General features: G+C 41.1%; 1 protein-coding gene across 4 annotated transcripts in view; it reads right to left on the reverse strand.

The window, feature by feature from the left end:
- The window catches only part of Prkn (parkin RBR E3 ubiquitin protein ligase), a 1,098,850-nt gene that overhangs the window by 883,038 nt on the left and 203,767 nt on the right, over nt 1-12,045 (reverse strand). For all 4 annotated transcript variants that reach the window (XM_027401104.2, XM_027401103.2, XM_027401105.2 and 1 more), the window contains one exon: nt 2,972-3,135. In XM_027401104.2, coding sequence (XP_027256905.1) covers nt 2,972-3,135 — 164 coding nt within the window. The remainder of the gene's footprint in view (nt 1-2,971; nt 3,136-12,045) is intronic.

The raw sequence follows: 12,045 nt of genomic DNA on the forward strand, positions 1-12,045 counted from the left end.
TAGAGCTATGCCACTGACTCTTGGCAGTGGACTGGAGCAGCATGAGATGGCAGATCTGGGGACTTCTCAGCCTCTCTAATGACAAGAGTCAATTTCTTATACTAAAGTGCTATAAATACATACATATCAGATACACAGATATATAATACTAACACTGATTCTGATTAATCCTCTGCTGATATATTAACAGCAAAGCATTTAGTCTAAATGTAATTAATTCTGCTCAAGAATCTAAATAGAGACCAGAGTCTCTCTCATTGCAGCAGTCAATACAATTGTAAAGTTTACAGTTTGGAATATAAACAACAATGCTAGAATTCATGTACCTTGTATAATTTTAATAGCAAATTCATAATTATAAAGAGTGGCCTGAGGAATTTTGACATGTAGCTAGATCTGGCTGAGTAGAGAGGAGCGACCTGTGAATCAAGTGGGTTTTGAGTTCTCTGTTGCAAGAGCTGACAGAAATTCTTTGCAAAGAAAAATTGGGGATAGTATGCCAATAGTTCCCACATACATGCAATACAGTACAGCAAGATACTTACATTGTTATCATTGCCTCATCTCTAAGTTACTTGACATGTATCAGTTATGATTTCTCATGGGCGTCTTGCATTGAAAAGATATAAATTTGAAAGTGTCTGCTAAAGATGGCAATCAGGATACCAGCACTGTTAATAACACTGCACATGTGTACAGTATTTGTATATGGAAGAGGTCTATATAAACAAAAGCATTCCTTTCTTACAAAGTTGTAGCAAGATTTGGTCTATTATGATTTCTGTCTCTAAAATGAGCAATCTGAGAAAAGCAGCCAAATTTTCTAGATGTGCATAGTATACGTAAAAATCAATTTGCCTTAATTTGTTACATTAAAAACTAGACACAATCTAATGATTTAAGAGGCAGATGAAGATAAAGACACTGCTGGAATACCATGCATACACTTAGCATGATATTATGTTAAGTGAAATAATCTGAATGAATGGGAAATTGGTTCATGCATATTATATCTCTGCAGAAGTCAGCTGTACATAAAGTCAGGGGCTAGCACGTGTGGTTCAACATGACAGATACCACTTCTCTTAGGACTCTCCAGGTGGGCCTGCTTCCTTTCAGTGACAGGCTAGGCTGGTCACATAATATACCCCTGTGGCAAACTCCTTGGCATCACATGTTTCTTGACCAGAATCTTCGAACTTCTTATCTAATACATTGCATACTAACTCTCTATTTTTACCAGATTTCCATTGCTTATAACACAAAAGTCAGAAAAAAATTTCTACATATATAATATATATATATATGGTGTATATGTGCATACATGCATTCCCATGTGAGTGTGTGCATTTGCATATATCTTAACACACGTGTATGTATACTATAGGCATTGGGCTGAAATAATGATTTCATCCTTTTGCGGTGCTCCCAGACAGTGTGATCTAGTGCTCCTTTAGTTTCAGAGCCCTAACCAGCTAAAAGCAGACTCCATGAAGGTGAACTAAGTTCTACCTTTTCATCGAATCCTCTGAGAAGCCCTGAACACTGGAAGTTCAAAATATGTTAAGCGAAATAAGACTCTTGAATCAGTACACAGTTTTTTTGTTATTATTATTATTATTATTAGTTCCTCTGCAACAATTAGTCTTCCTGAATAAGAAACAGCTAACTGTTACACTTGTCACCCTACCCAGTATAGGAGCCGGCTTTAGAATCTAAATGGTCTCACAATAAACTTTATTTGGATTCAAGAAGCAGTTTTAAAACCATTTATTTGTAAAGGAAGCAATCTTAGCTTTAGAAGTTGGCAGGTACATCGAAAAGCTTTTTAGTTGACTGAAATAAAAAAAAAAAATCAAAACACTTTTTAGCACAGGCACTTCCCTTATGAAAACAAATCGCCTGAAAGCAAAGCACAGCAGTTTCTGCACAATGAGTGTGAGTCCCACCACCATCAGCGGGAGCAGGAGAACCGAGCAGGAGAACGGCGGAAGTGATTTGCATTTCTATAGTTCCTTTGTGTGCCCACATTCCGAACGCATTTCACAAAGGAGCAAATACCTTGGCCCACAAGAGGACTGACTGGACTGGGCAGTCTGAGGCCTGCCCAGCTGTGAACAGGAGCACAATCACACTGCAGGCAGGGAGGACTTACTTTCACCTGCTTCTAATCACTGCAGTAAATGTGGCTCAAATCTGCTGACCTTTCCAAATAACCACTCACTGTTCTCCCATCCTGGGTGATTGGCCTGCTCATCAACTCCTAGCCAGTCCCTTACATACCTACAAAATGCATTGCTCCAAATGTACAACATGCAGGATACCCTGGAAGCAAGAGGCAGGGAAGCAGATCCCCACAGTCAACTCAGTACTGTATGGGGGGGGGGGATAGACCAGGGGTTACTGTACCTAGGTTTAGATATACAAAGATGGCCTTTTGTTGTGTAATTCTGATGTTGTCCACGGGCTTCTCAGAGCCCTCTGCATATGGGGCCCTGGGCCAGCACTTGCTGTAGTCCAAGCAGCAGCTATGACTGTCCTCCAGGGGTCACAATCGGGTTATAAATCCCTCATTTGAGCACGGACTGAGCAGTCTCATTGGGAACAATTTATCTGAACCCTTCTTCATTAAGATTCAAATGGAATAAGGGAGGTAGAAATTGAACAGACCCAGAAATTGTGCCTTGCTGCTCCTGCAGTCAGTAAACATTTATTCACTAAGCCTAGCTCCTAGCTTCTCTTTCTCTCTCTCACCTCACTCATACTTGTTCCTCCAATCCTTCCTGCTTGCTGTTTTAATGCATAATTAAGAAGGTCAGAATTAATGAAGCAGTGTGGAGTAAAGTTCAAGGAATCCCCAGGCACTATTTATTCTATTAGATCTTGGGCATGAATGTCAGATTGGCAGCATAAGCTGCATGGGCAATGGGCCCTGCTGCATCCCAGGAACCACCCACCCAGGGAGACTCACCTGCACTGTCAGGTCATTCTGAAGCTCCTTCCCAGCAAAAATCACACGAAGCTGGTCAGCTGGAACCCCCTGTCGCTTAGCAACCACTTCCTTGAGCTGGAAGATGCTGGTGTCAGAATTGACCTCCACTGGGAAACCATGGCTGGAGTTGAACCTGACAAACACTAAACACAGGCAGGGAGAGAAGAAAGAACATTACTCCAAGCCCTTAATGGCCAGTGAAATGTCTCTGAAGACGCTTGCCCCTCACCTGCCCTCCAGTGAACGGCATATATTTTCTCTCATTTATAACAGAGAACTTTATACTATAGAGCAGTAGTTAGAAAAAACTGTTTTCCCAAGGTGTTTCCCGTTCATACACTAGTCAGTGACCTGCAAACCGAGATTGCACTGTGCCTTTGACATCCATCCGCCAACACAGAGGGAGTCAAGCAGAACACTTGGTTGATTGGAATCTTGAGATTCCCATGAGTTTATAGAATATTCTGCTCCAACAGACTGAACAAACACTCACTCCCTCCACAGGGCCCTCTGCATAAAAATCAAAGGCAGCATGTTGATGTTCCAGAAATAAATGGAGGAGACAGAAGCTACTGTGTAAAGAGTAAAGAGAGCCTGGAACACTATGGGTAAGGGTTTGGGGCTCCGGGCTCTGGGCTCTGGACTCTATGGAGTTCTGCACTCTGCTAAGTGGTTGTGGGCTCCAGGTAAGAACCCTGGGCCCTGTGAAAGGATTTTGTGCTCTGTGTGTAAGGATTTTGGCTCAGAGGTCTCAATGAATGTTGAGAGATCTTAAAGTATCTCTGCTGCTATCTTCATTAGATTCTGGCTAGACCCACAGCCTCCCCACACTGTCTTCTCACTTTCTTGCCAAACCATCTCTAGCATTTCTTACATCTTACCTGCTGTTTCCAGCCATCCGCCCTTTTCTCACTACTCCAAATCAGGCTCTCATTAAATACTCCCTAGATTCTTATGCTGGTGTGGTGGTGCATGCCTGTAATCTCAACACTTCAAAGCAGAGGCAGTTCTCGGCCAACCTGCTCTAAATATGAAGTTCCAGGACAGCCTAAGTCACATAGAGAGTTCCTGCCTAAAAGAAAAACATAAAACAAACAAGAACTACTTTCTAGATTCTTGCATTTAGCTTCCAGCTGTTCTTTTTTGTTTGCTTGCTTTAATATATATTCTGTTTTTAATTCAGAATCACAAAGTTTTAAATAATGGTGTGAGACAGAGAAAAGAACTTTCCAGTCAACTTTAGGGACAGGAACTTCAATTCCTGCTGTGTGTTTCTGTCCTGGATGAAGGCCAGAAGCCACATGTGTTTGGGGGCTCTGGTTCCCTGCCTGGGTTCTTGTTATCTTTCTTCTCCTTTTATACAGCCACCTGAAGACTGTATGTGAGCATGTGACCAAAACTCCAGTTCAGGCATTTGGATGGAAAGGCACAAGGACATTCCATGGTTGAGCAAGCTGGAATAACTCCCCTAGGCCCTCTGTCTCAACCCAAAAAGCCATACTATCCCTTGCTTGGCAATCCATGTTGACAATACATTTCTTGGGACTGTCTCCAGTTCTCTAGTTCCTCTCCTTGTGTAACAGGACAAGACAGTACGGAGATTCCTTCTTATACTCTTGCTGAGGTCATTTCAGGTTTAACTATGATTTGATCTCCTTGATGGAGAATCCATGGAAAACTTCCCAACTCTGTTCTGAACATATGAGGTCAAGATGTACCAGCTTGTGCAACATGCCCCCCCCCCCAGTTAACTTTTTACCATTGTTGCTTCTGTTAAACTGCTTGCTTGCACAAAGCCTCACCTTCTAGCTAACTGCTTACCATCATAGCTTTGTCAAACCAGTTGCTTGCACAAGGGCTTCCCTCACAGCTGTCAAGAGGGACACCAGGATGTGGTTTCTGCCTTTAAAGGTCCCTTGGTGTAAATGTTCATGGATACACTTGGGTCCTGGATTCATGAGTGTAGTCCCAGCCGGCTGGAATATAGCCTTCCCATTGTCTATAAACTGTATCTGAGTGATCACCTCTGTTGGGCTCCTTGTAACATTTGTGCCCTCTCTCTCAATCTCTCCTGTGAACCTAACATAAACCCCTGTCAAGTGCTCACTTTCCTCTTGTCATGGCATTCACTCTCAGGTTCTCACAACACTGGAGCCTGGCCCAGTGTGGCTTTGCTGTTTTTCTTTTAGGAAGCAATAATCACCTGGAGAGAAGTCCTCTATACTCTCAAGGACACTGGCATCTCAAGGATCAGTATTGTTGTTATTATTTTAACGAAGTATGTTTTAGTAGATTCCTCTAAGCCCTCACTCCCCCAGTCTTCTTTCCTCTTTCACAGCTTATGTTCCTATTTTTCTCAAAAAATATTTTCCTCGTTTGGTGTCTTTTCTAATATTTTAGGCTTTATTCACATTTACACATTTACACTCACTTATATGCATAAATGTATACATCACATGCTAGGATATACATATGGGGGAGACTATGTGGCTTATGTCTGAATTTGGACCACCTCACTCAATATAATACTTTACAAATCCATCCATTTCCCTGAAAATTTCATTGTTCTTTACAGCTGAATAAAATTCCATTTTGTATATCAACCACACTTTTATTACCCATTTGTCTTTTGACAGGCATCAAAGCTGGCTCTAATTCTTTGCTATTGTATACAGAGCAGCCAGAACTACAGATGTGTGAGAGTACCTGTGGTAGATATAAAGTCCTTCTGATTCTGCCCAGGAGTGGTAGACCTGGGTTATATGATAGCTGTGTATATGTGGTGTTTGTGTGTGTGTGTGTGTGTGTGTGTGTGTGTGTGTGTGTGTGTGTGTGTGTGTGTTGGCAGTTCTCCAACTATATTTGACATTCAGCAGTTTAGTTCTCATCCACACTGACTGTAAATTTTTGAATGTGGTAACAAGCATGTAAGTAACCAATATGACACTTGTTTGGTGAGTCCTCATCCTTGTTATGTTTTGTGGACAAACGAACACAAATACAGTATGGAACATTCCTTATTCCTTTGTTCCAGACAGCTTTATTGAGCCTGGTATCAATATGCACATCTGGGGTCCCCATCTCCTTCATGGCAAATTTCCAGATTTCTTTGAGTGCCCAAGGAGCACGCTTCTTGAAGCCCACACCATGGATGTGCTTGTGAATATTGATGTATATTCTCTGGTATTATTAACCTGAGTCTTATTGATGTTTCTTTGTGTTTGTCCCTTACAAAATTCCATATGCCATTCTGAAAAACAGACCTAATCAACACCATGTTCCCATCTCTCAATCCACTCAAATCCTTTAAAGTCTCATCCTATTTGCTGGGAAGAAAAATCTAAGATCTCATTTATACCTCATATGGCATGAATCAATATTCCAGAATTTTCTCTGTACCCACATGCATTCTGCAGAACCAAAAGGCCTAAGAAAACACATCGTGGAAATTTACTACTACCAGTCTCTTGTGTTTGCCTTCGTCCTCTACTCTTTCTATTGAACCTTATCTATCTCCATGGTCCATTTCAAGGTGACCTTCTCCAAGAAGCTTCCTACTCAGTCCTCCTCTGAAACTGCCTATTCAGGGTTCCATAGGCACAGTCTCAGTCTGTCTCTGAACCCTTGCCTCATTCCCCCAAGGAAGCAGTATAGCACAGAGGTTCAGAAGTACATCCTTCAGAAGTAGAAAAGCCTGCATAGAAATCTTGTCACTCCTTTGTTGTTTAGTTGTCTAAGGATAAACACATCTTCCTCTTAAAGTCTCAAATTTGTGAAGCTGAAAAATGAACAAACATTAGATGATGTGACATGACACATCAAACAATGTTCACAGTGATTCAACAGAATGCTGCAAGATTAGTGGCTATCCATGTAGGTCTCCATTACCTTTAAGTACAGAACTAATGCTGACTAGTTTTCAACTCAACTGGGATGATCAGTGTAATAATACTGACAATAAAATTATAACTACAGTGCCACTACTAACTAGGCACTTTCCTTTAAGGCCAGGGTGATCTGACCAGCTCAGTGTTACTAGCCAGTAGAGCAGCACACGAAGCCCAGAGAACAATGGTGACTGTTACTGACCCATGGGCTTCTTTGTGATGAGATCAGAATAATATGCAGCTCCTCTCACTGAGGGTAGCTGCCCAGGACCTTCTCCCAGGAAAGGGCATAGTCCTTTTTCTAATAATGGAAAGGATTAACAACAGTAGTGTAAAATCTCGCTTCCTAATATAATGCTGGTACTCCCTATACAGAAGAAAACTGGGTAAGAAAGACAAGAAAACGGAAAAATGGCTCCAGGGAAGGAGTTAAGTTCTGAGGAAAGGGGTGGTGGTTATGAGACACAGCGAAATAGAAATGAGAGAGGGCAGCACGGAAGAAACAGAGCGAAAGACCCGACATCCTTTAGATATCTAGAGGAAGCTGAGGTCTGGAAGAATAAGAAATTCATGAAAAATACTAAATATTAGGAAACTGTGGCATCTCTCTCTCTTTCCTGTGTGTGTGTGTGTGTGTGTGTGTGTGTGTATGTGATTTCATTTCTGATAACACAGGTGAAGAAATAAAAATATATTGATACCTGTCATGTATGCATAACATCTCAGATCAAAACTCAAAGAAAACAATCCATCAGTTAAGGCACAGGACAGGGGCTACAAGGGACAAAATCATGGCCAAGTTCTAAACCTTATTGTTTTTTCTACTGCTGTGAAAAAAAAAAAAAAACAACAACACCATGGGGGTATATAGAAGAAAGCTGCTGGGTGCTATATAGAAGGTACTATAGAAATATATTAAAACCCCCAAGAGACTATGCCGACATGCTTCCTCAGGGTTCAAACCAAAAAAACCCTACTGTAAATGCAAGACTTATAAAAAAAAATGAAGGAAGAGAAGGTGAAATAATAAAATGGCAGAAATGAAACAATAAAAATCTGTACTACAACTATTCAAATCATGTTTTAGTGTTTATTTTTCTATAGTCTTAAATTCACATTGCATAAATTATGAAAATTATATACAAATAGATACTTTTGAATAGTAAGTAATAATTGATTTTACAATAAAAATACCACCTATTGTAGGTACTCAGTCAACTAAAATGCTTAAGCGGCTGAAAAGGAACATCTTTAAAAAGTGGACAGGTCAATAACAAAATGCCATGTGGAAAGGTACCACATCCCATCTGTACAGCCCCTCAACTCCAGCCATGATTCCTGAGTGGGGAGAAGCAGGGAGCCCCAGTGTTCTCCCTCATAGAAAGGAGGGTTTCCTTAGAACCAGTCAGTGATCTGACGGTCCAGCTATTTAGGACAAGTCTGGCATCACTGCTCCTGGCTACCTGGTATGTTAAGGGTCTGCCAGTAGGATTATGTACAACCTCCAGGCCCTGTTCCAGATTTACTGCGATTGCATCTCAGAAACATCCTGTAGGACAGACGAGTCCTTACTCCAAAAGCAGTTCCTTCCTTGAGCTGTCTGGAGGATCTGGGGCAGTTTAAAGCCATGCCTGCTGTTTGTGTTGAACTATGGCAGAGTGCATGGTATTCCTGTAAACACTGAGCAAAGCAGACAGACTTCCTCAGGTCTTATCACCTTGACGGGCCCAAACCTTATAAGAAAATATAAAAGGGAAATTTGGCTAGTCATCATTTTCTGAGATTTGATTATATATTATTTTGGAGTATGCTTGTTTTTTCTTTCTTTACTGTGATGGGGGAAGTCCTTCTGTGTGTTTCTCTTATTGGTTAATGGATAAAATGGATTGGCTGATTGGCCAGGCCAGGAGATGATGTAGATGGGCAGAATTATAATATAAGCAGGGACAAACAGGGACTCGCTTTCTTCTCTTCTCTGCTCTTTTCTCCTCTGCAGACAGTCTGAGCAGTCTACATGCAGGATGCCAGAGGAGTAACAGGTCCCTGGACCTTTCTCCAGTAAGAGAAGACCACGTGGAAATGCTTAGATTATTGGAAATGGGTTATAATTTAGACAGAGCTAGCCAATAAGAAGCCAGTGGTCAACAGCTTTATAACTAATATAGAGTCCATGTGTTTCTTTGGGGCAGAGACGGGCAATGGGACCAGCTAGGCCAAGAAAACCTCACTCTACATTAGTGCATTGTTACAGTGTCAGAAATAAATGTCATTTCATCTTCAAAGTAAATTGGTGAGGTGGACCATCAATGACATAATGTGTGATCACTTTCTTTGAGACAAGGTCTCCTGTGTATCAGTTCAGTCCAGGCTGGTCTCAAGCTCACCATTCTCCATCTTAAGAGCTGGAAGATAGATACTCATTTTTTTAGCCCCTGTCATCACTCACTAGCCTTCAGAAAACCTAGAGGATAAGGAAGGAAATGGAAGTGGAGGGGCAGGACCATTGGGAGGTAAGGCCATACAGTTAGTATCTTCAAGTCTGTTTCACTCACTACTGTGGCCTGAGCAGGGCACATGGTTTTGAGCAGTTATGATTTTACTTGATTCTGTCTGCCTCCTAGGCATTATTATACCCTGAGGATGGTAAAGTGACTTAGGCGACACTGACCCACCCTTCCTAGGAATGGATTCTAACTAATCTGCATAATTCCATCCTTCTTGTCATTGTTTATGTGATTAGTTCAGGAATGGGTACAAATCAGTTAGCACCTGGCTTTCATTTCCATAGATTCTGGTGATATAAGACTAATGGACAGGAAATGCAGGCTGTCAGGACTTGGTGAAGAACTTTTGAGGGTGTGAGGCCTGAGCATTTTAACTAAAGGAATCAAATCCAAACAAGCCCAAGACAGAAAACTAACATCAGCATAAAAATGGGCTCTGTGCACCCACCAGGACAAGACCTAGCTTCTAGGGAGAGAGTGCCCTACACTCTGTAGGATTTTAGCTCTAACTACACCTCAGTAAACATCAAGAGTAAGTTCTGCTCCCATAGTTAGAAACTGCCCAGGAATGTATTTCCAGCCCTGGTGAGGCTTCTCTTCTCCTCCTTCAAGAACTATATCTAAGCCTAGCTGCTCTGGTTTGAAATAAGAAAGTGAGCAAACAAGCAAACAAACATGTGTTCGTATTCTCCTTTAGTTGCTACCCTATTTTTCTGAATGGGGGATTTTATTGAGAATTACTTATATTTCTCTTCTCCATTTGAAAAAAAATACATTGCTATACAAACCCATTGTAGTAAAGCAATGGCCTTAGTGTTTTTAATTCATCGTCACTATCCTTGATTCATATGCATCCTCTAGAGACATTCCATGTAGTCTGTTCTAAGATTTATATCATTTTCCCGCCTTGGCATCTGCTGCTGCATTTTTCTGGTACCCTGCAATAGCACAGGGCAGACTTCTGTAATTTCATATGCTGGTTTCTCTTCCTTTGCTGCTCCTGCAGAGTTTCTGAATACCCATGAGCGTTAGGGCACTTTTTCTTTAGTATTGGTGTGTTGTCCCATGGCTTCATCTAATACAGGGCTGTAACACAGTGGTAGCCATGGACCGCCACACCTTTTGTTCAGACTTGCCCTGGAATTCTAGATATCAGCATCTACCAGATCAGAACTTCTTGGCCAAAACCCAAGGTACAGTAGAACAAATGCCATCCTCTTTTTTAATATGGTCCCAGTACTTCCCATTATTGCCACTGTCTTTGATTGGTTACTGAATTTTGTTAATTGCGTCTATAATGTATTTCGAACCTTTGAACCCCCATTTTCTTCATCAATGCCAACATGTTTCAAGCTGCCATCATCTTTCAGAATGCTGTGAAGTTGCCTCATTCACTTCTGTGCTTCAGTGTTTTACCTCTCTGATTCATTGCCCCCTGGCCAGACAGAAAATGTTCTTTTTGGAATGTAAATCAAAACAAACTGCTCCCCTGTGCCACCTCTCCTTGATTTCCCTCTATCTTCAGAGTAAAAGATTCCATCCTTTCTCTAGTCACAAAGCCCTCACCATCAGCCTCTGGCAACCTCTCTAAGCTGGTAAACCACTCCTGGGCTTGGTCACCAAGCTCTAGCTATGTACATTTATTACCCTGCAAGCGTTTTAGTTTGTCCCAGTTCTGGGGTCTGCTTCCTCAGATAGAAAGGCTTTAGTATTAATAAAGTAAAACAAAAATAGAAACCAGGACTTCAGTTAGTAAAAATGTACAAACAGCACACTCTTGGTAACAATTAAGCTATTAAAAAAACCACTGTAAACAAGAGCTGGAGAATGGCTCAGTGGTGAAGAGCAATGGCTACTTTTACAGAGGACCAGGGTTCAATTCCCAGCACCCACAGGGCACAGGGCATCTCACAAAGTCTGTAACTCCACCCCCAGGGGATCTGAGACCCTCTCTGGCCTCCACAGAGTGGGTTCCAGGTATATACACAGTACACAGATATACACACAGGCAAAACATTCATATACATAAAATGAAGTAATAATAATAATAATAATTTAATACTTTTTAAAATAAAACTGGACCCTAGGTGGGTCATATATCACAACTCCCTACTCAATCTCATAATTGCTTTTCTTTTTCTGTAAAACTTAAAGTATTCTAAGATAAAAGGCATTGAAAATAAAACAGAGGATGCAGGCTGGGACCATTAGTTCTATTTAATGAAAACATTTTTTTTAACTTAAGTATAATCAAAGTATTTCCTCTGAAAATGAAGAAGACAACTCTCATAGAGGAAGAGAACAGAGTTCCCACACATCACAGTCACAACATCTGCAAAAAACAATCACAAAACATTTCAAAGAACCAGAAGAGAGGGTGTGTTGGGGGGGTGCTGACAGCTGAAGGAAACCCAACATGGTTTGCTCATTTTGTAATGGAAAGACCAAAGCAATATGTCTTTTAACACACAGACTGTTTAAAGCAGTTTCTATGCTTATCCTCAATTAAGTAAAACACAAATATTTTTGTAGCAAGTGGAAAGTGAGAACGGACACATTGAACAGTGGGATTATAAATGCAAAGCAAATGGGAATTGGATTAAAACTATAATATCCTGGACAAAAACATGTTGGAAGAATTGAATAACTGTCTGTGTAGAGG

This window comes from Cricetulus griseus, chromosome 2 (genome assembly GCF_003668045.3).
Source record: "Cricetulus griseus strain 17A/GY chromosome 2, alternate assembly CriGri-PICRH-1.0, whole genome shotgun sequence".
Lineage (NCBI taxonomy): Eukaryota > Metazoa > Chordata > Mammalia > Rodentia > Cricetidae > Cricetulus > Cricetulus griseus.